Source organism: Colobus angolensis, unplaced genomic scaffold (assembly GCF_000951035.1).
Source record: "Colobus angolensis palliatus isolate OR3802 unplaced genomic scaffold, Cang.pa_1.0 Scaffold163, whole genome shotgun sequence".
NCBI lineage: Eukaryota > Metazoa > Chordata > Mammalia > Primates > Cercopithecidae > Colobus > Colobus angolensis.
This window is the reverse complement of record NW_012114744.1, coordinates 3106512-3129081: the sequence shown is the minus strand read 5'-3', so window position 1 is coordinate 3129081 and position 22570 is coordinate 3106512. Positions and strand designations below refer to the sequence as shown.

The window sequence follows — 22570 nt, the reverse complement described above, 5'->3', positions numbered from 1 at the left end:
TTTACTAAAAAATACAAAAATATCTGGGCGTGGTGGCATATGCCTGTAATCCCAGCTACTCGGGAGGCTGAGGCAGGAGAATTGCTTGAACCTGGGAGGCAGAGGTTACAGTGAGCCAAGATGATGCCACTCCACTCCAGCCTAGGTGACAGAGCGAGACTCCATCTCAAAAAAAAAGAAACTGAAGAAAAGAATGTGTCAAAGCAGAACAAAGATGCACAATTATTTTCATTTATTGAACAAACTACTCACCTAAGCACATAGCTAGAAGCACTCTTGCATGTGTGTACCAGGAGATATATGAAAATGTGTGTTGCAGCATTGTGTGTAATACTAGAAAACCGAAAGCATTCTAAAGGGAAATCTATTAGGGAATGGTTAAATAGAATAAACTCTAGAAAATCCATATCTTAAAGGTACCAAGTAGCACTTAAAAATAAATTTTATCTATATAAATTACCTTAAATACATTAAAGAAATGTTGAGTGAAGAAGTCAGTTATAAAAGGACACATAATATAAAACCATCTGTGTAAAAAGTTTAAAAATACAACTCCAAGCCTATATTTGTTGTAAGTACCACTAAATGAGGCAACGTGTAAAAATATGCATAGGAGAGGTAAGAGCTTCCCCATGGAAGATGTAAGTGAAAATTGAAGGGCTGAGCCAAGAAAGAGTGGAAAATAGAGACATTCCAGGTGAACTAGCAGCATATCTGGAGGCACTGAAGGGGACGTGCTTTGGAGTCTTTAGAGGTATTTAGCTATATGCTGGGAAGAGGAGGGAGATGAGTGTGGAAGGTCTAGAGTGAGGTCATAAAAGGCCTTGTACTCCTTTTGATTCAATCTTCTGTGTAAGTTTTGAGGCAATCCCGTGGACCTGAATGAACAATTGAATGATTGCAAATAAGGACATAAGAGGTAGGTAATGGGGAAATAATTATCTTGACACACAGGGTACCATAGATGGGGAGCATGACTGGTACCTAGTAAGAGGGAAGGAGGCCTGAACAAGCAAGGGAGGAACAGGGCTGGAGAAACAGTGTCATGGTTCAAGTCATAGGTGTGCTGTGAGACAGGAATGATGTATAGGGTGAGGGGAGAAGTGAACTGAAGGCCAAGCCCAGAGAAACCCCTATCTTTAGGTCAGAGAAGATTTTTTTAAATGACTCTAAAAGAAGATTGGGAAATAGGAAGGAAAAGAGCCAGAAAACAATGGTGTATGGTCAGGCATGGTGGCTCACGCCTGTAATCCCAGCATTTAGGGAGACTGAGGCAGGAGGATTGCTTGAGCCCAGGAGTTCAAGACCAGTCTGGGCAACATGGCAAAACCCCATCTCTTCAAAAAATACAAAAAAAAAAAAAAATAGCTAGGAATAGTGGCATGCGCCTGTAGTCCCATCTGTTCTCTACTCCATGGGGGGATGAGGCAGGAGGATTACCTGAGCCGGGGAGGTCAAGGCTGCAGTGAGAAAAGATGGCACCACTGCCCTCTAGCCTGGGTGACAGAGAAAGACCCCATCTCAAAAAAGAAAAGAAAAGAAAACAATGGTGTAATTGGATTCAAGTTAGGAGACCTTTCTAAGAGGAAGAAGTAATTTAATAGTATCACATTCCCTAGACTGTAAGGGTTAAAAAAGAGTTGATTGCATTTGGCAGATAGGAAGTTACTGCTAACAGAGACAATTTTCATGCAGTTATGTAGACAGAAGCTGATTATTTTAAGCAGAGAATAATATGGAAAGGCAGTGGAGAAATCTCCGGTAGAATAGTTTTCTTCATCCATTGAATAAACCCCTTTTTATTAATTCATTGAACCCATGCTTTTATTGAGCTACTCTTTGTGCCAGTCACTATCTTAGCCACTTGATGTAAGTCAGAATTTTTAAGAAGATTGTTCTCATCCTGAAGCTTATAGTCTAACATTAAGAGATAAAATGAACAATAAACATAAGAAAAATTTATTTTTTGGCTTTGTGAGGTGGTGAGATATGCTATGGAAAAGACTAAGGGGGGATGGAGCTTGTAAGGGTGGGTTTTAGCTTTTAAAATGCTGGCCAAGTTTGCCTCACTGATGAGACATTGAAGCCAAGGCTTGAAGGAAGTGAACAGCGCAGCTATGAGCACCAGTTGGACAGAGGCCTGAGGTAGCAGCATTCCTGTTGTGTCTGAGGAACTTCAAGGAGGGCAGGGTGACTGGGTTAAAAGGAAAGAGAAGCAGGAAGACAGGTCAGAGCCCTAGCCATTTCAGTGTTTGAGTGCAGGAGAGCAGTTACAGGGTGAAGGGGGGCCTGATCTTGTTGGAACGTGTAGACCATTGTAAGAACTTAAGGTAGCCATTGCAGTGTTCGACTGTAGGAGAGATGGGATCTGATGCACATTTTAACAGTGGCACTGGCTGCTTTGTTGAGAATCAACTATAGGAAGTCACAGACAAATCAGGAACACCTGTTAGTACATGAATGTAGTATTCCAGGTGAGAGACAATTGTGGTGGCTTCGTGTAGGACTGTAGCAGATGAAGTGGTGAGAAGGACTTGGGTTCTGGATACAGTTGAAGGTAGAGTCAACAGAACTTCCTCATGGATTGAATGCGAAGTTTAAGAGAGGGAAGAGATTCATAGATAATTCAAGGTGTTCAGTCTGAGCAACTGGCGTGATGGAGTTGCCAGTACTTGTTAGGGGAAAGGCTGTGGATGAAACAGGTTTTGCTCATGAAGTTGGGGAGTTCAGATTTGGATGCAGGAATTTGAGATGTTTTTTAGGATATCTATGTGGAGATGTCGAATCAGCAGGGATTCCCGAGACGAGTGAGAGCTGATGAATAAATGTGAAGGTCAGCAACCTATCAGTAATATTTAAAGTCATGAAACTGGATGAGATCACTAAGGGAATGAATATGCACAATGTAAATAGAGAAAGGAGCCCCGACACACACTGTCATTAAGAAGTCTGGAAAAGGTGAAGGGAACAATAAAGGAACAACATTAAAGAGTGACCAAGGAGGTACTGCCTCCTTCCAGGAGAACTACCATCTATGGGTATGGTAGATCCAGGAGGATTATATCAAGGAGAAAAGAGAGATCACTTGTGTCAGATACTGTGGATAAGTAAGATGACTGAGAGTCAGAAAATGGAAAATAAAGTAATCCAGCAGTTGGTTAGTTAATGGAAAAATCCAGTTTAAGAAGAGAATCTTATAAACGCGTGTTGTTTTAAAACATTTTAATTGTAAAGCATGCAAAGTAATTTTTTTAACCAACGTTTAGATAGACGTCTTTAGTGTGGGTTCTACTAATTAAAATTTCACGTACTCTTGTTTGAAAAAAACATACCTTTAATTCATCATCTATGATTTCTAGTGTTGGACTGCTTAAACACATTTATGAAGCAAACTAAAGGTAATATCTGTCCAGAGATTATTAAACCCTTTCTCATTTCATATAGTTGTCCCATTTATACCTCATTAGATAACATTTTTTAGCAGTTCCTAAACTGTCTCTAAAGGATTCAACTTAGTTTTCACAGGAACGGTAACTCATTATTTCATCAATTTATGGAATATTTAATTCACTAACTGTAGTCATCAGTTCAGTGAATATAGAATATTTGGAAACAAACACACGTAACTCAGTATACAATTCAGTCATGAGAACAGAAGTACATGGGGGTGCTACCCACTGTGCTGGAGCCTCAGTCAGAGAAATCGGAAAGAGCTTTTCAGAAGTTCATTCCTACTACCCTGTTAACCATTTATCAAATACTTACTGGTATTTACCATATAAGAATATATAAAATCTATTACAAAAGTAAGTTCATTTATTCTTCATACCAACTCGATGTACATTCCCTCCATTTTATGGAAGAAATTGGGGTACAGAGAGATCAAGGCAATTTACAAGAACACACAGCTATAGGAGGCTGACCCTAACCCTGGGGCTCAACCCAAGGTTCTCAGTTACTATCCTAAGCATCCCAACCTGTCCAACTATAGCCTGCCTCATCCATGACATTATCTGTGAAGGAAAGGAGAACATAGAGAACTCAGGGTCAAGGGAGGGTTATAGTTCTTTCAGATTTTTTTTTAAAAACTTGACAATCTTGCTGATGGGAAAGAGTTAATGAAATAGAAAAAGCCAAAGATGCAAGGAAAGAGATAGTTCATGCAGCATGCTTCCAAAGAAACTGAAGAGATTGGGAGACAAAAGTTTACTCTGGTGTAAGAACGTTCAATATAATGTTATTTAATGGAATAAAATAGCTATCATTTGGTTTGTATTTTTAAATGTTTGTATCTGCTTATTTTATGTAATAGTTTTGCATTTTTTTTCTGTCTAGATTTTTTTAACTCCTAATTCTTTTACTCTTCTACCAGATGCTCTTAAAATACCGTTAAGGATTTCAGTGGGTGAGATTGAACCAAGCGACTATGGTTCTGATGACTTGGAATGCGAAAACACAATATGTGCTTTAAATATCTGCAAACAGACATCATGGGATGATTTTTCAAAAGCAGTGAGTCAAGCTCTGACAAATCATTTCCAGGCAATCTCTTCTGATGGATGGTGGAGTCTGGAAGACGTGACTTGCAATAACACCACCGATTCCAACATCGGCCTCAGTGCAAGAAGCATACGATCCATCACGCTAGGTATCAGCAGTCCTATGACGAAGAAGAAGTGAAATTTCTGGGTTTATTTATGTTTATGGGTTTCATAACCTGATTCTTAGTTCATTGATTAAACACATTCAAAGCTTATTGTGGCAGCTGCCGGTGATGAAAAACTTGAGTATTCACAATGTAGCCATTATGTAATGTTGCCTGTTAATATAAAAATGCTTTTATACCTTAAATAATACTGAAAGAGTAAAAAACATGAAAGCCCTTGATGAGGCTTTGTGATTGCACTCGCTGTTCTAGATAAATGCAAGAAACTAAACACCCCACAGCTGCTTGCTTTTGCACAAGTAATGAACACAGCTCAAAATTTGTTCTCGGGTTGACCCAGGAGCACTATAGTGCATTAGTACCTTACCTCCAGGACAGGTTTTCTGATGAAGTCTAGACTTGAAAGAAGCACTTTAATAAAGATATATTCAGTGCTCCCACATGGGCTGAATCAGGGTGATAATTGGTTATTTCAATTTGATAGCACAAAACAGATTCCAAAGAACTTAGGAGATTTGCTTTCTGCTGAGCATAGTAAGTTCTCTGTAAATATTAGTTGTCCCTGATTAGTTCCTTTCTTCTTGGTCCAGGAGAACTACCATCTATGGGGAACCTGCTCCTTTGCAAGGACTGTGTTGGGTGCTTTATAAATGGTCCTTTCAATGGTGTCATTTTACAGATAACTCTGTACAAGATGACTTGCTTGAGGGCACAGAACCAGTGAGCAAAGCAGACAGGATTCAAATCACATTCTGTCTGATAGAAAAGCTTGTATACTTTCAACAGCACCATACTGGAAAAGAATGGTCCAAGGTTGAGGGAAAGGTGGGCGTTTTACCGTTGCTATTTATCTGTCAGATTATTACATCAGAAAGTGTTTTATTCTGTTTACCCATATATGTTTATTTACTTTCAAAACATGTTACTAGTTTTTAGAGAAGAGTATTCATGACAACTTGATTTTATGGATCTTTGGTATGATCATTAAAATTACTATTATTGACTAGGCATGGTGGCTTATACCTGTAATCCCAGTGCTTTGGAAGGATGAGGCAGAAGGATCACTTGAGCCCAAGGGTTCAAGACCAGCATGGGCAACATAGTGAGACCTCATATTTACAAAACAATTTGTTTAAATTAGCTGGGTGCAGTCACATGCACCTGTAGTCCCAGCTACTCGGAGACTAAGGTGGGAAGATCCCTTGAACCCAGGAGTTTGAGGCAGCAGTGAGCTATCATGCAGCCACTGCACTCCAGCCTGAGCCACAAAGTGAGACCCTGTCTCTTTAAAAAAAAAAGATTATTATAGAATTGTTATAATGTACTTAAAATTGCATTAAGAGATGATTCAGTTCTTAGGAACATATTTTGTCCACACATGAAGTATTACTCAAAATATGGTTCTGGCCCGGGGTCTGATAAACAAAGTCAGTACAGCTGTGTATTGAAGGAAATGGCCCTCCATCAGCCTTTGTTCAGCTAATGTGGAAACTGACAAAGGCAGATGGATATTCACGGCCAACAGATAAGTTTACTTCTGTGAGCAGTGCATGCTAAGGCTTGAGTATTGCAGTGTTCGTGCTTGTCTCAGAGGTATCGAGCACCCTAGTAGCATTTCACATCCAAAAATCATTGAGTTTTGTGGATAAAGGGCTTAATTTAGTGCCTTGCTGTAACCACTTCATAATTGGTAATTATTAGTGTTATTATTGTGTGTATGTAAGTGAGTTTGCTGGATTCATAACCTAGGCTACATGAAAGGAACTTCAGTTCAGCAGATAAGCAGAATTACAGGTGGGTGTACATGTATATTGGAGGCATGCTGAGAATAGATATTTAGGAATGGATCTGTGGAAGTTAGAGATGAAAACAAATACGTATTACCAATCACCCCCTAGGGAAGATACCTGTGGAGTGGCACCCTTTCAGAACAAGAGTGAGCAGAGGGCCCGCAATGGGAGAAGGCCTGCCTTATTCTGAGCACCTGAAATTATCTACTTTTTTTTTTTTCTGGAATCTAAAAATTTGCTGGAAAGGGGATCAGGGACCAGATCATAAGTGATCTCATATCTCACCCAAAGTGCTTAAGCTTTGAGAAACAAGCATTGGAAGAACTCTGAAACAGTTTTAGATTATGGTCAGCTTTGTTCTTAAGAGCTTAACCCTAGAAATATTTGAGTGGATATATTTGCTTTCTAGATCTCTCCCTGAATCCCTCCTATGGGCTGCTTTCGAGAATTCTGTAGGTTGAAAGCCTTCCTTTCAACCTTCAACAAGAATTTCATTAGGGAGCTAACCCCTTGTGTGGCCCTGTATGTGTTCCGTACGTGCCTTTGACAATGTAAGCTCTAGATTCGTTAGGGTTCTCACAGAGGAGAGCATATGTTTTACGCTTGTGAGAAAAATCACTCATAAGCTGCCCTTGACATTTTATTTCATTTTTTGGAACTAGGAAATGTGCCATGGTCAGTGGGTCAGAGCTTCACGCAGTCCCCGTGGGACTTTATGAGGAAGAATAAGGCAGAGCACATCACTGTGCTTTTGTCAGGTAAGGATGTCCCTAACTAAGGGAACGTTTAAAGAGTGTTTGCTTCATGGCTGCCTCAGAGCACCAGTTCTTAAATCTTCACGTTTCATCCCATGTCTTCTAGCCACACACATGTGACTTCCACCACTAGGTAATTAGATGTTTTTTGAAATGTTTGATTAAGGGGAGGAAAATTCAAAAGCTATGTTCTTGACACCCGTGGTGATGTCTGTCTGGATCATTGATTCCTGTCATTCTGATTGCATCACTCATTGGAAATAAACCAGAGGCCAAACTGGCATGCTGATAAGAGAATGACAGAGACTGTATTGTGCTTAATAATGCTTATAATGGTACAGGCTAATGTTTAGTGGGCACCTACTATGTGCTAGACCCTGATGTTTATAGCATAAGTATCAAATCATTTAATTCTCATAACCCAATGAGGTACGCATTTCTGCTTATCCTTATTTTATATCCAAGGAAATTGAGGCTCTGAGAGATTGATATTCTTGCCTAAGATCATGCTACTGCTACGTGGTATAGGAACACTCAATTTCTCAGCCCTTGATGCTAAACAGCTATGGATTTCATCATGTATTTCCCATACTTGGGAATGGAGTCTGAAAATTCAATCTTAACTAATAAATATTTATTTTATTACTTGAACTGGACTTACTGAAGTTTAAAGAAAAGTGTGAGGCCACCCCAGAAAATTGCTTTAGGCCCAAACAATGTATTGAGAGAATGGCAGAACTTGGGGGGGAGGGGTGACGGAGTATTGCCAGTGGACCTAATGTAGGCCAAGGCCAAAGCTTTCTGAGATTGCAATGATCTATGATAACTTTTACTTATGAACTGTAAAACATTGAGCCCAGCAATCAGCAGATACTGGGCACGGTGTTGGGACTGGGATCTGGAGGCCCTGGCTGTGGTTGCTGGGAGGTAGGCGGGCATCCCAGGGGGCGGGGGAAGGAGCAGCTGGGAGCTCTTGGGAGGTCAGGAGCAGTGGCGGTTTATCAGCCAGAACAAAGTGTGACAATATTTTCACAACAGAAAGGCACATTGGTGCCTCCTGGCCAAATGTCAGCTCTGCCTACAGAAGTCAAAAAAACACACTTCTCTTTTATGATACATTCTGTTGTATTTTGATCATTTATATTTAATAAAGGAATGCCCATTTTTCTTCTTTGTCCTTTCCTACAGGTCCTCAAGAAGGCTGCCTCAGTAGTGTGACTTATGCCTCCATGATCCCTCTCCAGATGATGCAGAACTACCTCAGGCTGGTAGGTGGACACTGCTGAGTCGAGGCCTGTATTTCCCATCCCTGCCACTGGAAAACTGGGTGGCCCATTTTTATGTTTAAAGGAGTGCAAGCCCTCCAAACCCACCCTGTGCTCTGACACCATTACCTTTCCCACCAGCCCCCTCTCTGGCAGGCTGCCAATTACATAGTATGGATGTCTGTCACTGTCATCCGGGTATCTATTGCCTGGAGCCAGAGGCCACGTGTGACCTGTGAAGTGTTATAATTTGGGCAGGAGCAGGTTGTCTTCCTTTAACAAGGACTTGATGTCAAGTAAATGACGATCACTATGGAAGGGAATGACCACAAATATTAAGTGTCTTACTATAAACTTTTATGACTTAAAATTGAGTAAAGGTGCTAGCATTAGTGAGATGGTTAATTTGGCCACTTTAACAGAAACCAAATAATTACAGCTTAAACGGGATAGAAGTTTATTTTTCTCAAACATGTAAGTCCCAGCAGGCGAGAGGCCTGGGGAGGGAGAAGTGGCAGGGTGACCTCCCCAGGATCTCAGCACCCTTTCTCCCTGCTCCACTCTTCCCTGGGATGTTGTTTGTGTTGCTTGATCAAAGGTAGTCACCACTCCCACTCCCACTTCCTAGCTGGAAGGAGACAGCCTGGAGGGCAAGCCTTTCCTTTCAGGGGAATTGCACATGTCATTCCTGCCCACATCCCATTCAACAGAACTTAAGACACCTGTCGTTGCCTAGCTGGGAAGTGGAACCTCTTGCTGGGCAATCGTGCACCCACCTAAAACCAGGTGGTCTGTTACTAAAAGGAAGAAGAAGAATATAATCATCAAAAGAAAGTGGCAAATTATAAATGTAAAATGGATAAATGTAGTGCTTTGCATTCATTACATACTTATTACATGCCATGCAATATGCCAAGTGCCATTGTGATTTAGTTTATTTATCCTTCAAAACATCCCTATGAGATAATTTCATCCATTTTATACATGGGGAAACTGAACAGAGAGAGGTAAAATGCTCAAAGTCATGCATCTAATAAGTGATGAAGCCAGAATTGTGCAAGTCTCTGATGTGTATGAGATCTATCTAAAACTAATACTACTGGTATAAAACATCAAAAAATAATTTTGCCTGCTGCCTTAATTTAGATGACCTTTTTAAATAAATGAGTTGAAACTATGACCCTTGACAAAAGTTGTCTCCATAGACTGTGAATTGATGCCTTTGTTTTCACTCCTTATGAAAAGAAGTATTCAAAACCATTCCATTGATCATCTAGCCAGGCTCAAAGTTAGGATTAACTGTGGCTGTACCAGCAGCCCCAGTAGCAGAGAAACATTCAGAGCCTCACCATGTAGAAAAGGTGGATTCTCCTGAATCCGATACTTTGACTTCTTTGCTTTACTCTTTGTCCCCCTTCCTAAAAGCATCAAAGTATGCCTGTGATAGGAAGGAGATCTATATCATTACTTGGCTTACATGAAGGTGGAAGGGTATGATCAACTGGTTTTCAGGAATGTTAGCCTCAGGCTTTCAGTAGAATCAGCTGGTAGAACCACTCCATCCTCTCCCCTTCCCCATTCTCAGCTTCTCCATACAAGGCAAGGTTCTGACCCAGGGCTTTTCCTTCATCCATTAAGATGATAAAACATAACTGCAAATTAGCGTTGACTAGCAAATCTGGAAAATGAAATGTCTGCTAGTCACATTATATGTAAAATATTCCAAGTACACTTATATGTGTGCCCCCTTATACATAAGACATAGTTTTACTACCAGTTAACAGCAAATCAGAGACCAAACCCTGTTGTTAATTCTATTCTGAATTCAGTGAGTGTACATAAAAGGCTTTTTTAATCCAACGATTAACTCTTGAATGAATACAATAAAAATGTATCACTTATTTCAGCAGTCACTGCAAAATTTAAAGTGACTGAGACAACAGTATATCATAATGGTTGTGAATGTTTTCTCTTCCATAAACAATTATAAGCCCCTTAAGAGCATAGGCCCTTTGTTATGCATTTTTGTGTCCTGTTATTTCAATTGTTTCACAGCTGTTTATTAAGAGCCTCTTAAATGCAGGTAATGTTTTAGAAACTGAGGATAGAGCTATGTATAAGACACATTCCCTGGCCTTACAGAGTTTGCCTTCTAGTGGTAAGGAAGGCAGATTTTTAAAAAATCAAATGAATAAATGCATATGTAATGTGATGACCAGCACTAACACAAGTGTAAGGTAAAATAAAGCAGACAAGGAGATAAAGAGTGGGTGGAAGGGGAGGCAGAAAGCACTATTTTTAGATGGAGTTATCAGGAAAGATCTTACTATAGTGACGTTTGGACTGAAAAACAAATGAAGTGAAGGGAGTCACCTTGTGGAGGGTGTTTGAGGTACAGGGAACCACAGATACAAATGTATCTAGGTTGACAGTGAAGTCTGGGAAATGATCAGAAACTAGATCATGCAGGAATATGGCAAAAAAATTTAATTTTACTCCAAGTGGATAGGAAGCCACTGGGGAAATTTGAGCCAGAGAATGGCATAGCTTCCCAGTTCCACAAATAGCTACAGGCACATTGATGTGTGTTGAATTGTTGGAAATCTGTTCAGTAAATATACAAATGTAGTAATAGTTGACTTTGTTTACCTTCAACTTTTATGTTCCGGGGTACTTGTGCAGGTTTATTAAATAAACATGTGCGATGGTGATTTGCTGCACAGATCATCCTGTCACCTGGATATTAAGCCCAGCATCAATTAGCGATTCTTCCTGATGCTCTCCCTCCCTCCAACCCCCACTGTGACAGGCCCCAGTGTGTGTTGTTCCTCCCACTCCACCATGTGTTCATGTGTTCTCATCATTCAGCTCCCACTTATAAGTGAGAACATGGAGTGTTTGGTTTTCTGTTGCTGCATTAGTTTGCAGAGGATTATGGCTTCCAGCTCCATTCATGTCCCTGCAAAGAACATGATCTCATTCCTTTCTATCGTTGCTTAGTATTCCTTGGTGTATATGTACCACATTTTCCTTATCCAGTCTATCATTGATGGGCATTTAGATTGATTCCATGCCTTTGCTATTATCCATAGTCCTGTAGCGAACATATGTATGCATGTATCTTTATAATAGAATGATTTATATTCCTTTGGGTGTATACCCAGTAATGGGATTGCTGGGTCAAATGATATTTCTGCCTCTAAAAAGAAATGAGGATTCGCAACACTGTCTCCCACAGTGGTTGGACTAATTTACACTTCCGCCTACGATGTAAAAGTGTTCCTTTTTTTCCACAACCTTGCCAGCATCTGTTGCCTCTGGACTTTTTAATAACCACCATTGTGACTGGCGTGAGATGGTATCTCATTGTGGTTTTGATTTGCATTTCTCTAATGATCAGTGATGTTGAGCTTTTTTTCATGTGTTTGTTGGCCACATGAATGTCCTTTTGAGAATTGTCTATTCATGTCCTTTGCCCACTTTTTAATGAGTTTGTTTGTTTTCTTGTAAATTTGTTTAAATTCCTTGTAGACTCCGGATATGAGACCTTTGTCAGATGGATAGATTGCAAAAATGTTATCCCGTCCTGTAGGTTGTCTGTTCACTCTGATGATAGTTGCTTTTGAATAGTTAACTTTTTTTTGAGCATTTATTATACACCAACCTCTGTTCTAAATATATAGATAATCTCATTTAATCTTTCTGTGAGATAGATAGCCCATACAAGTTACATTTTACAAGTAAATAAACAAAGACTCAAAGTAATTTACCCAGCGTCTCCACCAATTAAATGGTGAGACCCACGGAGTTGAAACTAGCCTTTCTGCCTACTCATGCATGTAATCATAGTTTATTAGCCTAGGTTATTAGCCTATTGATTAAGCATTGCAGTACCAGTAGTTACTATTTATGCAAATATCTAAAATGCATGTGTTAAAACCCTTATGCAGAAAACCACATATAATGAAGACTTTAAATCAGGATTCTGTTTCTGTTTTTTAAAATGATGTTATTTTTAAGTACTTTTATTGTTAAAAATAATACAAGTACATTTTAAATCTCCACCCTTGATTTAATAGAGGAAATATTCAACCCAATTGAGTTTTGAATCACTAGTAATTTATTGTAATTGTTGAATTTTTTGCGTTAACTTAAACATTTCTCTTAACCAGTTGCAGTTTTTTGTTAGGTTATTTGAAACCTCGTATTATAATAATTCAGTGACTATGAATAATTATTACATTAGAAAAAATGTTGGAGTTCGATCATCTTGATCTGAGTGCTCCTTTAAAATTAAGACTCTGAATGTCCTGGATGGGATCCTTGACAGATTCTTCTACCTGTTTTTCATTCACTCCAAAATGTGCCGTGCCAGTCATTGAGAATCATCACTAGGAGAGCCTAGTTATTCTCCATCCATTCCCAAAATAAATTTGCTACTTTCCCATAAAAATAAGGTTGTAAGTGATGGTTATGTGTCTTAGACATCCCACAACCCTGGTAGCAGAGGGCCAGCTCTAGCCTGATCTTTCTCAGGGAAGGGAGGAGCAAGCCTGCGTGAGGTCCTAGTGGAAGTGGGAAGCAGCCGGTTGCCTGATACGAGGAAGAGGTGGCTCTACCACCAGTGGAACATTTGGCTTCCACGGCAATAGTGGAAGAGGATCCTGGGCAGTAAGTGTCAGCCCAGAAAAGGTCTAAAGCAGAAAAACTTCATGAATTCCAGAGCTGGCTGACAAGGGAGCAGTTATGTCTAAAAGTTCCATCTTATAGTTTTATGTTTTTAAAATAGCTGTAATACCCAAATTATTATGTCTGTAACAATAAATGGGGACCTGTCTATATTTGAAGTTAGTAACCAAGTCTGCTGTGTATGTGAACTGTAATTTCTCTTAGATTCCTATTACTCTTATACCTATTCTTTAAAAGGGACTTCAGCAAATGATTAAAATGCTCTCTACCATGAAGAATTCCAGTTTTTTGTATTCCAAATGCTGGATGTACCAATATTGTTTGAGGAAATTTTATGTTAATGAATAGACCGTAATTGTGTCATCAGTGGCTCTAAAGTCACAAGTAAATCAGTTATTTAAAATCAGGTGTCAGATGTGGGTGGAATGAAATTTGTAGCTATAGAGCATGTGATTTTAACGATCCCAATTTTACTGGCTCTATAGGGCCCTTTTATTTTTCTTTTCGGTTTAGTCAGCACAAGCTGGCCTGGAACTGTCTCTGGACAGAAGCATCTTTTCCTCGGACTATGTATGACAAGTGAAACTCCAAACAAAACTTAGGATTTATTGCTTTAAAATGCCACAGCTCTGCAAACACATTACAGGTGCCACATCAACAGTAGTGGAGATCACAGCTCTTCTGGTAAACCCCATTCTGCAGGAAAGCATTGTGGAGGGAAAAAAATAGAGATGCATGGTCTATTGTTGAGGTCACTTGTTTCCATTTAATTCAGAATCTGTTTGGCTCACAAAGCACTAATTGACATGTGATGAGCTTCCTGAATAGTCTGTGAAGACACAAGAATAAAAGGGATTGGTACCAATTGTGATAATGAGGCCAGTGTCCCTTTACCAATAAGCAGAAATGCCACACTATAAATGTGCACTTAGGGGATAATTCTGGTAACCGCAATTAAGACTGTAATTTTAAAAGTTTTGTTTGATCTTGTTCAAAGAACAGATCTCCTTTCAATACAATTAGAATATTTATACCCCTCTTTCCCCAAAAAATCTGCCTGTGTATCTATCTTTAGAGCCCTCTGCTGGAAGCATGGAGTATATATATTCATTATACCCAAGATTTTGATATTTGGAGAAAGATAATATAACTTCAAAACAATATGTAATGTCTTAGCAAAGCTTTGCATGTTCGCCCCGGTTCTGATAGAGTAACAGGTTCCCAGTAATTGAACGATTTTTGTTGTTGTTCAGAATTTAAATGGTAACCAACGCGACTATATCATTTGATGAGATAACAGAATACCATTTACAAAAAATTGGTAATACCTGAAATGAAGAGAAACCTACTAATGAAATGTATGCATTAAAATGCATGAATGATCTGGAAGTATATCCATTTGTTTTTCTCTTTACCTACCTAATTCACTTATTTATTTATATTTCTACTTTATCCCATGAAGGACTTTAGACTATATAAATGCAAAGGGCTTACTTCTAGTGAATGGCCTTTTCAATGAAATTTTAAATTGAATGTTTCCTGCATGTGTTTCCTAAAAACCTACAGTCTGAGAACAAATGAAGTGTTGAAACTAAAGACAGCTCCTTTATGAAACTGGGTCTCTTTATGTTATTTGATTCCAAAATCAATCTTAAGAAAGTATAGGCAGTTTGACAGGGTGGCCATAATGAATAGAGCACTCTTGTTTTCAGAAGTGAGACAAGATTAAATAGCCATGCTAGTTGAAAAATCTCAGGGGTAAATCTTGAAAATCTTTAGCCTGTTTATTTTCAGTAAATCTTAAAACTTGGTATCGTGATTCACTGGTGTGAAACAATCCATGACTTCTGAAAAAAAATTCTACCCAATAAATCATAGCAATTTGGGATTAATTTAGAAAGCTCAAGAGCTCTGGTTTAAAATTGCACCTGGCTAGCAAATTGTGTACGTAATACACAATTTCCCACTAAAGTACTTTTGAAAATTGGCAAAACCTCACAGTCACAAAAAAATAGAACTGAGGTCTGTCTTCAGCAAGAATCTGGAAGCATTTTCTACTCTCGTTAAGAGTAATAGAGTAGGGCCGGGCGCGGTGGCTCAAGCCTGTAATCCCAGCACTTTGGGAGGCCGAGACGGGCGGATCACAAGGTCAGGAGATTGAGACCATCCTGGCTAACCCGGTGAAACCCCGTCTCTACTAAAAAATACAAAAAACTAGCCGGGTGAGGTGGCAGGCGCCTGTGGTCCCAGCTACTCGGGAGGCTGAGGCAGGAGAATGGTGTAAACCTGGGAGGCGGAGCTTGCAGTGAGCTGAGATCCAGCCACTGCCCTCCAGCCTGGGCCACAGAGCGAGACTCCATCTCAAAAAAAAAAAAAAGAGTAATAGAGTATTAGGCCCACTTATGTGAGGCCTACCTGAAATTAGGCAGGAAATCATTATCATCATTCCCCTACCATCTTCCTGGTGGTTAAAAAAAAAAAAAAAAAAGATTTATACCAGTTAGAAAATTGGGCATTTATCCTTTACTGCATAGTCTCTGCTTTTTGCAGCACTATGATATTCTCCTCCACTCCCAGGAGGCCTTTCCGCATCCGTCTGAAGACTGCAGGTCCTAGAAATACCTGGACAAAAAGTTGGTGGGGATTAGTGAAACTGTGCTACATCCTAGGAGGTAGATTCTCCATAAGCACTCAGCAGGGATGGAGACAGGAGCTGCTGGGCTGGGGCGCTTCCTGGGACTGTGGTTTATCCTCATGCATTATCTGCTGTGTTGGACAGCAGGAGTTCATTCCACTGCAGCCGTTGCTAGACCCAGGAGTTTAACCAGCAATTGCAGACACCAAGTTTTCATCCACCCACTGACCCAAGAAGGAGATTCAGCCACCCAATTTGTGGACAGTGAGTGAAGCCAGTGGTGGTCCACACATCCTGCTTTCCTGCAAAATTCTTCCTCTGGTTTCATATCACATAAATAATAACAAAATAACCATATACCTATGGAAGAATACTGCAGATCAGTTTTCAGTCTGCAAACTCAGGGAAGAAAACACCCTTAAAATTATTTGCTAGTGTCTTAGTCCATTCAGGCTGCTGAAACAAAATATCATAGACTTGGTGGCTTATAAACAACAGAAATGTATTTCTCACACAGTCCAGGGTATGGAAAGTTCAAGATCAGGGTGCCAGCAGATTCAGTGTCTGGTGAGGGCCTGTTTCCTAGTTCATAGATGGCACCTTCTCACTCAATCCTCAAGTGGTGGAAGGGGCAAGGGTTTCCCCTTAGCCTCATTTATAAGGGCACTAATCCCTCCTCACAACCCCAACTCCTAATACGATCACCTTGGGGGTTAGAATTTCAACATATGAATTGGGACCAGGGGAAGCAACACAAACATTTTGACCACAGCAACTAGGAAAAACAGAAAAAGTTGGGAAAATTATGTTCTTTGTCTACAGAATGCAAGGTGGTAGACTATGAAAGCAGAGCAGGAAAGTCATAGTAGAGTCTGGGCTTAGATTACAAGGAAAAGTTTAGGAGATGGATGAGGTAAGGAACTATAAGAACAATTGAAAATGCAATGGCATAAAGTTGCACTTGACTGTAGAGAACAGAAGTGAGATTGTGAATATTCTTTTGCGTGTTGTGCAAGACTAACTTGAGGAGCCCTCAATGCAAAGAGGACAGAGCTATAACGGTGAGGTAAGATAACATACTCGCAGAAAACAGAGAACTTAAGCATTATAGGTGTTCATGATAAAGAGAACTAGAAGAGGAGAAATTACGAAAAAATTGGGGGAAAATTTCCTAATCCAAAAAAGTTCTGACTATGCATATCAAAAGGACTTACCATGTTCCATTTAAGATTGGGAGAAAGAGGCTATAACTAGACATATCTGGGCAACATTTTTTAATGACAAGTACAATCTGTATATCGCCCAGGCTTCCCCATCTCATAAGTATAAATGAAAACATATTATTCTTTAGTAATTATTTATTATTTAATAATAATGTACCCCTGCAGACTTGTGGCCCCATTGCCTTACTGCCTAGAGGCAGAACCTCAGCAGCACTTCCTAGGGTATTCTTTCCTGTGTCTCTGGGGAAGTTCCTGCTCCAGGTTTGGTCCTTGCCTGCACCTCTACCCTAAGCCTTTTATTGAAGGCATACTACTAATTGAATAGTATTCCAACTCAGAGAATATTACTGGAGGCTACCAGACATGATGTCTTTCAGAGCCTAAAACCCAGTCCCAAGCCCAACATCAAGGAGACCCTTACAGGATCACTGCCCCCTTAGCTCGTGGTCTGACTCCTGGTGGTCATGCCTGGCTTTCCTCCACTTCCCAGAAGTGCTCACCAACTTTCCTTAGTCTCTTTAGAGTCTAAACCTCATGTCTTTTTTTTTTTTTTTTCCTTGAGACAGTCTCGCTCTGTTGCCCAGACTGGGGTACAGTGACACGATCTTGGCTCACTGCAACCTCCACCAATGAGGTTCAAGCGATTCTCTTGCCTCAGCCTCCCAAGTAGCTGGTATTACAGGCGCCTACCACCACAACTGGCTAATTTTTTTATTTTTAGTGGAGATGGGGTTTCACCATATTTGCCAGGCTAGTCTCGAACTTCTGACCTCAAGTGATCTGCCCTCCTTGGCCTCCCAAAGTGCTGGGATAAAAGGCGTGAGCCACCACACCCTGCCCAAAACTCAAGTCTTAAAGGCCCTGGGTAAGGAAAAAGTTAGCTCATCTCTTACGCTAAGAGCTTTTCTTCAAGCCTTCCTTTTATATCCCACAATCTGCCTCCCTGTAATGATGGACTGGGGCATATTTACTATCTTCACAGAAGTCCATCCCAGCTACCATAAAGGATGGGCCTTTTCCTGTGATCTCAAAGGGACAACCTCATCAGAGTACAAGAGAGAGACAACACAGAGATATACACACACGTTCTTACATTGTCCTGTTCTAGATTATAGAGAGAACAAACTCAAAACTCCCATTAAGTCTGGGTGGCTCAATCTTCACATGTGAGCAATATCAGTTGTATCAGTTAGGTTAGAGCCTCACCTGTCCAAGTCCTTTCCTGCAAGACCTTGCTGCAAGACCTGCTTTCCATTAAGAAAGCTTCTCCCAAGCCTGTGTGCTGGGCGGGGGCAGGGGTGTCCGCCCTCAAATGACAGAAGTGGGAGGCTGACTTTCCTCTCCACATTTTTCTCAAGACATCGCTGCCTTTGCCCTGTGTAGATGATAATTGTCTTTCCATCCAAGTGCTTGCTGAATCTCCATGTTCTTGGGCGAGGTATCCTTATACACAAGGATGAAGGTTAAAAAAAAATCCATAAGCATCCAGGCAGGAGAATTTCTTTTTGACAAAGCAAATGTGATCCATCTCTACCTAGATTTCTTTAAAACACTCAATTCCAGAATGGAATAATATATAAAGTTGATCTGAGTTTTATACTCATCAAAACATCTTTTACCTAAGAAGTCAACACAAAGACATTCTCTGATATATAACAGCTATAAAAAGATTACACTCACATACCCATCTTTTAAACATACACACACACACACACACACACACAGCCACTATGCGAGGAAAAAACTGGAAGGAAACAAAAATATTTATGGTGACTGTGGGCGCTGACACTCAGTAATTTTTTATTCTTCTTTATATTTACCAAAATTTCCATAATGAAATGCATTACTGTTGTAACCACTAAACAGCTAAATAAGCATTGACAAAATTCCACATAAAGAACATCTGCAAAGGATAATATAGGAAAAGTTACAGAATTTCTGGAAGGGACAAAATGAACTTGGAACTGTGTTTCTCAGCTACCCTGCTGACCCTCGGTGTAGAAAATAGAGGGAAAAAATGTGTTTTTTTTTATAAAGTGTCAGCTCTTGCTAAGTACCCTTTGCCCATGTTTCACATTCAAATGAGAGTACACGTGTCCAGTGAAAAAAACTAACCTCTAAAATATTGTGTTTAATCTTTTGAAAGTATGAGGACAATCAAAAAAGAATTCCACACTTGTGTACCACTTTTTTTCTCTTCCCAACTTAGCATCTTCACCCTAGGTCTCTTCTTGGTTTGTTAATAGGTTGAGCAATATCATAATGTCATTTTCCACGGCCCAGAAGGAAGCTTGCAAGACTACATAGTACATCAGCTTGCACTCTGCCTGAAGGTATTGATTACTTGTATACCATCTCCTTTTCTTTGAAAATTGGCAAGTGTGTAGAACTAATCACCCAATTTTCTTATCACAGCACAGACAAATGGCTGCGGGATTCTCCTGTGAAATAGTGAGAGCTGAAATAGATGCTGGTTTTTCCAAGGAACAGCTGCTAGACCTGTTCATCAGTAGCGGTAAGAACATTTCAGCAAATTGACTGTGATAACCTAAAGGCGTGCTCTTCAGTGATGCCATTACAAGGAAATACACTGTGTTGCTTGGGGATACATTTAAGATAACTTTAATTATTCAGCAGCTGTGGGATAAACACTTGCACAAATTATCTTCATGTGCATATTATTGCATTTGTTGAGCATCCTGCATTTTTTTCTTCTTTTTGTTATCTTTTGTTATTAATCATTAATTGTTGTTAACATACTGTCTTACTGGCACTAGTGGTATACCAAGGGAGGAGGTGGTAGGAGCAGTTCACCCTAGCTGGACTAGGTATCACATCTTTGATGCTGTTTAGAATTGCTGGAGCATGGTGGTGATACACAGCAGATCAATTTTTTAGTAAATTTGACTAGTCATAAATTCTCTACAACCAATACATCTCTTAGTGCTGCACCTGGGACCAACCACTTTCTCTGCCTCACTCTTGCTGTGCCATTGACCAGCACTTAGTGAAATACATCACATGCACTAATTAACTCATTCAGTCTCCACAAAAGCCCTGTGCAAGTAGGTATCATCATTTCTACTTTCAAAGGTGGGGAAACGGTCACAGAAAGGTCCAATAATTTGCCACAGCTATGTGGTAGCAGCACCAGGATCAAACATGTTTATTAATGTAATGTTATTAATGAGTTTGCAATCTTAGGCTCCAGGGTCTAATACCCCAAGCTTCATCACAGGTGGAACTAGCATTACCCTGTATTGCATACTGTAGAATAGCATAACTAGTGACTCTGACACAAAACTGAAGTGGACCAGGCTTTAGTCTCCTAGGGCTCAAAGCCACAGAGACCCCTGGGGAAGGGGCGAAAGAAGCAGTTGTAAGATAGGAGGATAGGTTGAAATGCAAATTCAAAATCTCTTTATTGGGGAGGGGTGTTTCTGTATCTTGTGGCCAGGGCAGATGTAGACCAGGCTTAGGAAGATAGAAATTACCTGTGCTTTTTTTTTTTTTTTTAAGACAGGGTCACTATGTCGCCCACGGTAGAGAGTGCAGTGGCGTGATCTCAGCTCACTGCAGCCTCGATTTCTGGGGCACAAGCTAACCTTCCACCTCAGCCTCCTGAGTAGGTAGGACTACAGGCACGCGCCAGCACTTCCAGCTAATTTGTGTGTGTGTGTGTGTGTGTATTTTTTGTAGAGAAAGAATGTGCCATGTTGCTCAGGCTGGTTTTGAACTCCTGAGCCCAAACAATCTGCCTGCCTTGGGTCTTCCAAAGTGGTGGGATTACAGGCGTGAGCCACCATGCCTAGCCAGCACTTTCTAAGTCAACGGATGAATAGATAAAGAAAATATGGTACATTTACACAATGGAGCACTATTCGGCCATAAAAAAGAATGCGATCCTGTCATTTGCAACAACACGGATGGAACTGGAGATCATTATGTTGCATGAAATAAGCCAGGCACAGAAAGACAAACATCACAGGTTCTTAATTGTTTCAGGGATCTGAAAATCAAAACAATTGAATTCATGGAGATAGAGAGTAGAAGGATGGTTACCAGAGGCAGGGAAGGGTAGTGTGGGGTGTTGGGGGGTAGGTCAGGGTGGTGAATGGGTACTGAAAAAAATAGAGAAAATGAATGAGACCTATTGTTTGATAGTGACTATCGTCAGTAACAATTGTACCTATAGTCAGTAATAACACAAAGGATAAATGCTTGAGGGGATAAATATGCCCCATTCTTCATGATGTGACTATTTCACACTGCATGCCTGTATCAAAACACCTTATATACACACAAATATATACAACTACTATGTATCCACAAATTTTTTAATTTTTTAAAAAAGAAATGAAATTAAGAGGCAGGTTTAGGGAAGCACTGAGAATACCACAAACCTAGAAGCACATTTTAGAGGCAGGAAAATCCCAGTAGAATCTGAATATCACTGTACTACACAGGCCAGTCTTGGGCTAGAAATTAGTGACAGTTAGCTACAGAAAGCTGTTTTTTCTGATAATGTTACTAATCATAGCTAACATTTTTAAAGCTCTTACTCTGGTAGGCCCTATTCCTTTTTTTTTTTGAGACAGAGTCTCACTCTGTCACCAGGGCTAGAGTGCAGTGGCACAATCTCACTGCCATCTCTGCCTCCCTGGTTCAAGCGATTCTCCTGCCTCAGCCTCCCAAGTAGCTGGGGCTACAGGCGCTCACCACCACAAAAAAAAATTTGTGTGTGTTTAGTAGAGATGGAGTTTCACCATGTAGGCCCTATTCTAAACACTGCATTTATTAACTCACAACTTTCTGAGGCAGATACAATCCCATCCCTGATTTATAAACATGAAAACACTTGAGAAAAAAGGTTAAGTGCCCTGCCCAAAGATCCCATGGAAGAACATAAAATGGAACTCAAATCCCAGCATTCCAGCTCCTAAGCCTGACCTTAATCACTACTGGCCTTAACGCCCCAGTGCCAAAATATGTTTTTTCCCTGTTATCTAACAAAAGTCTCCCGCAGTTTTTCAACTTTCAGTCTCGCTTCTTCTCAAAGTAAGAAGCTAAAGTATTTTGTGCTCACGCTATGAGAGTAGATAGCAACCACAGACTGAATTCTGCTCTAAGCTTAGAGAGCTAAGAAAACTGGAGTGCAATGAACAAGATCATGAAGGATGCAAAGGTGACCAACTCAGCATTTCTAGATCTGTGGTGGGCATCTTCTTAAAAAGAGCTCCTCTTCCTAATTTCCCAGTTTGGAGAGTGGCCCATGTCTCTTGGCTCCCATGCTGGAAACTCAGATTTCACTGGCAGGCTTGAAAACCTCAATGCCCCCTAGTAACAACAAGCCACAGGAAGAGGTGAAGCAGGCTGGGCGGGGCTGCAGGGAGAGGGAGGCATGCCCGCATCTGTGGGAGGGGCAGCAGCTCTCCGAACCAGCTATTTGTTGCTGACAGAATTGTAGGTCCAATGTTGTCAGTTCTTGTGACTTTTAGGAAGAAGCCAGAAATCCAGGTTTTTATGTAAAAACTTTGGGGTTTTGTT

The 22570-nt window shown here is 40.3% G+C and overlaps 1 protein-coding gene across 1 annotated transcript in view; it reads left to right on the top strand.

The window, feature by feature from the left end:
* The window catches only part of CTTNBP2 (cortactin binding protein 2), a 173114-nt gene that overhangs the window by 118178 nt on the left and 32366 nt on the right, over window positions 1-22570 (top strand). The window contains exons 10-14 of the mRNA XM_011937380.1: window positions 4373-4648; window positions 7119-7214; window positions 8400-8479; window positions 19270-19356; window positions 19439-19538. Of these exons, the coding sequence (XP_011792770.1) occupies window positions 4373-4648; window positions 7119-7214; window positions 8400-8479; window positions 19270-19356; window positions 19439-19538 (639 nt within the window). The remainder of the gene's footprint in view (window positions 1-4372; window positions 4649-7118; window positions 7215-8399; window positions 8480-19269; window positions 19357-19438; window positions 19539-22570) is intronic.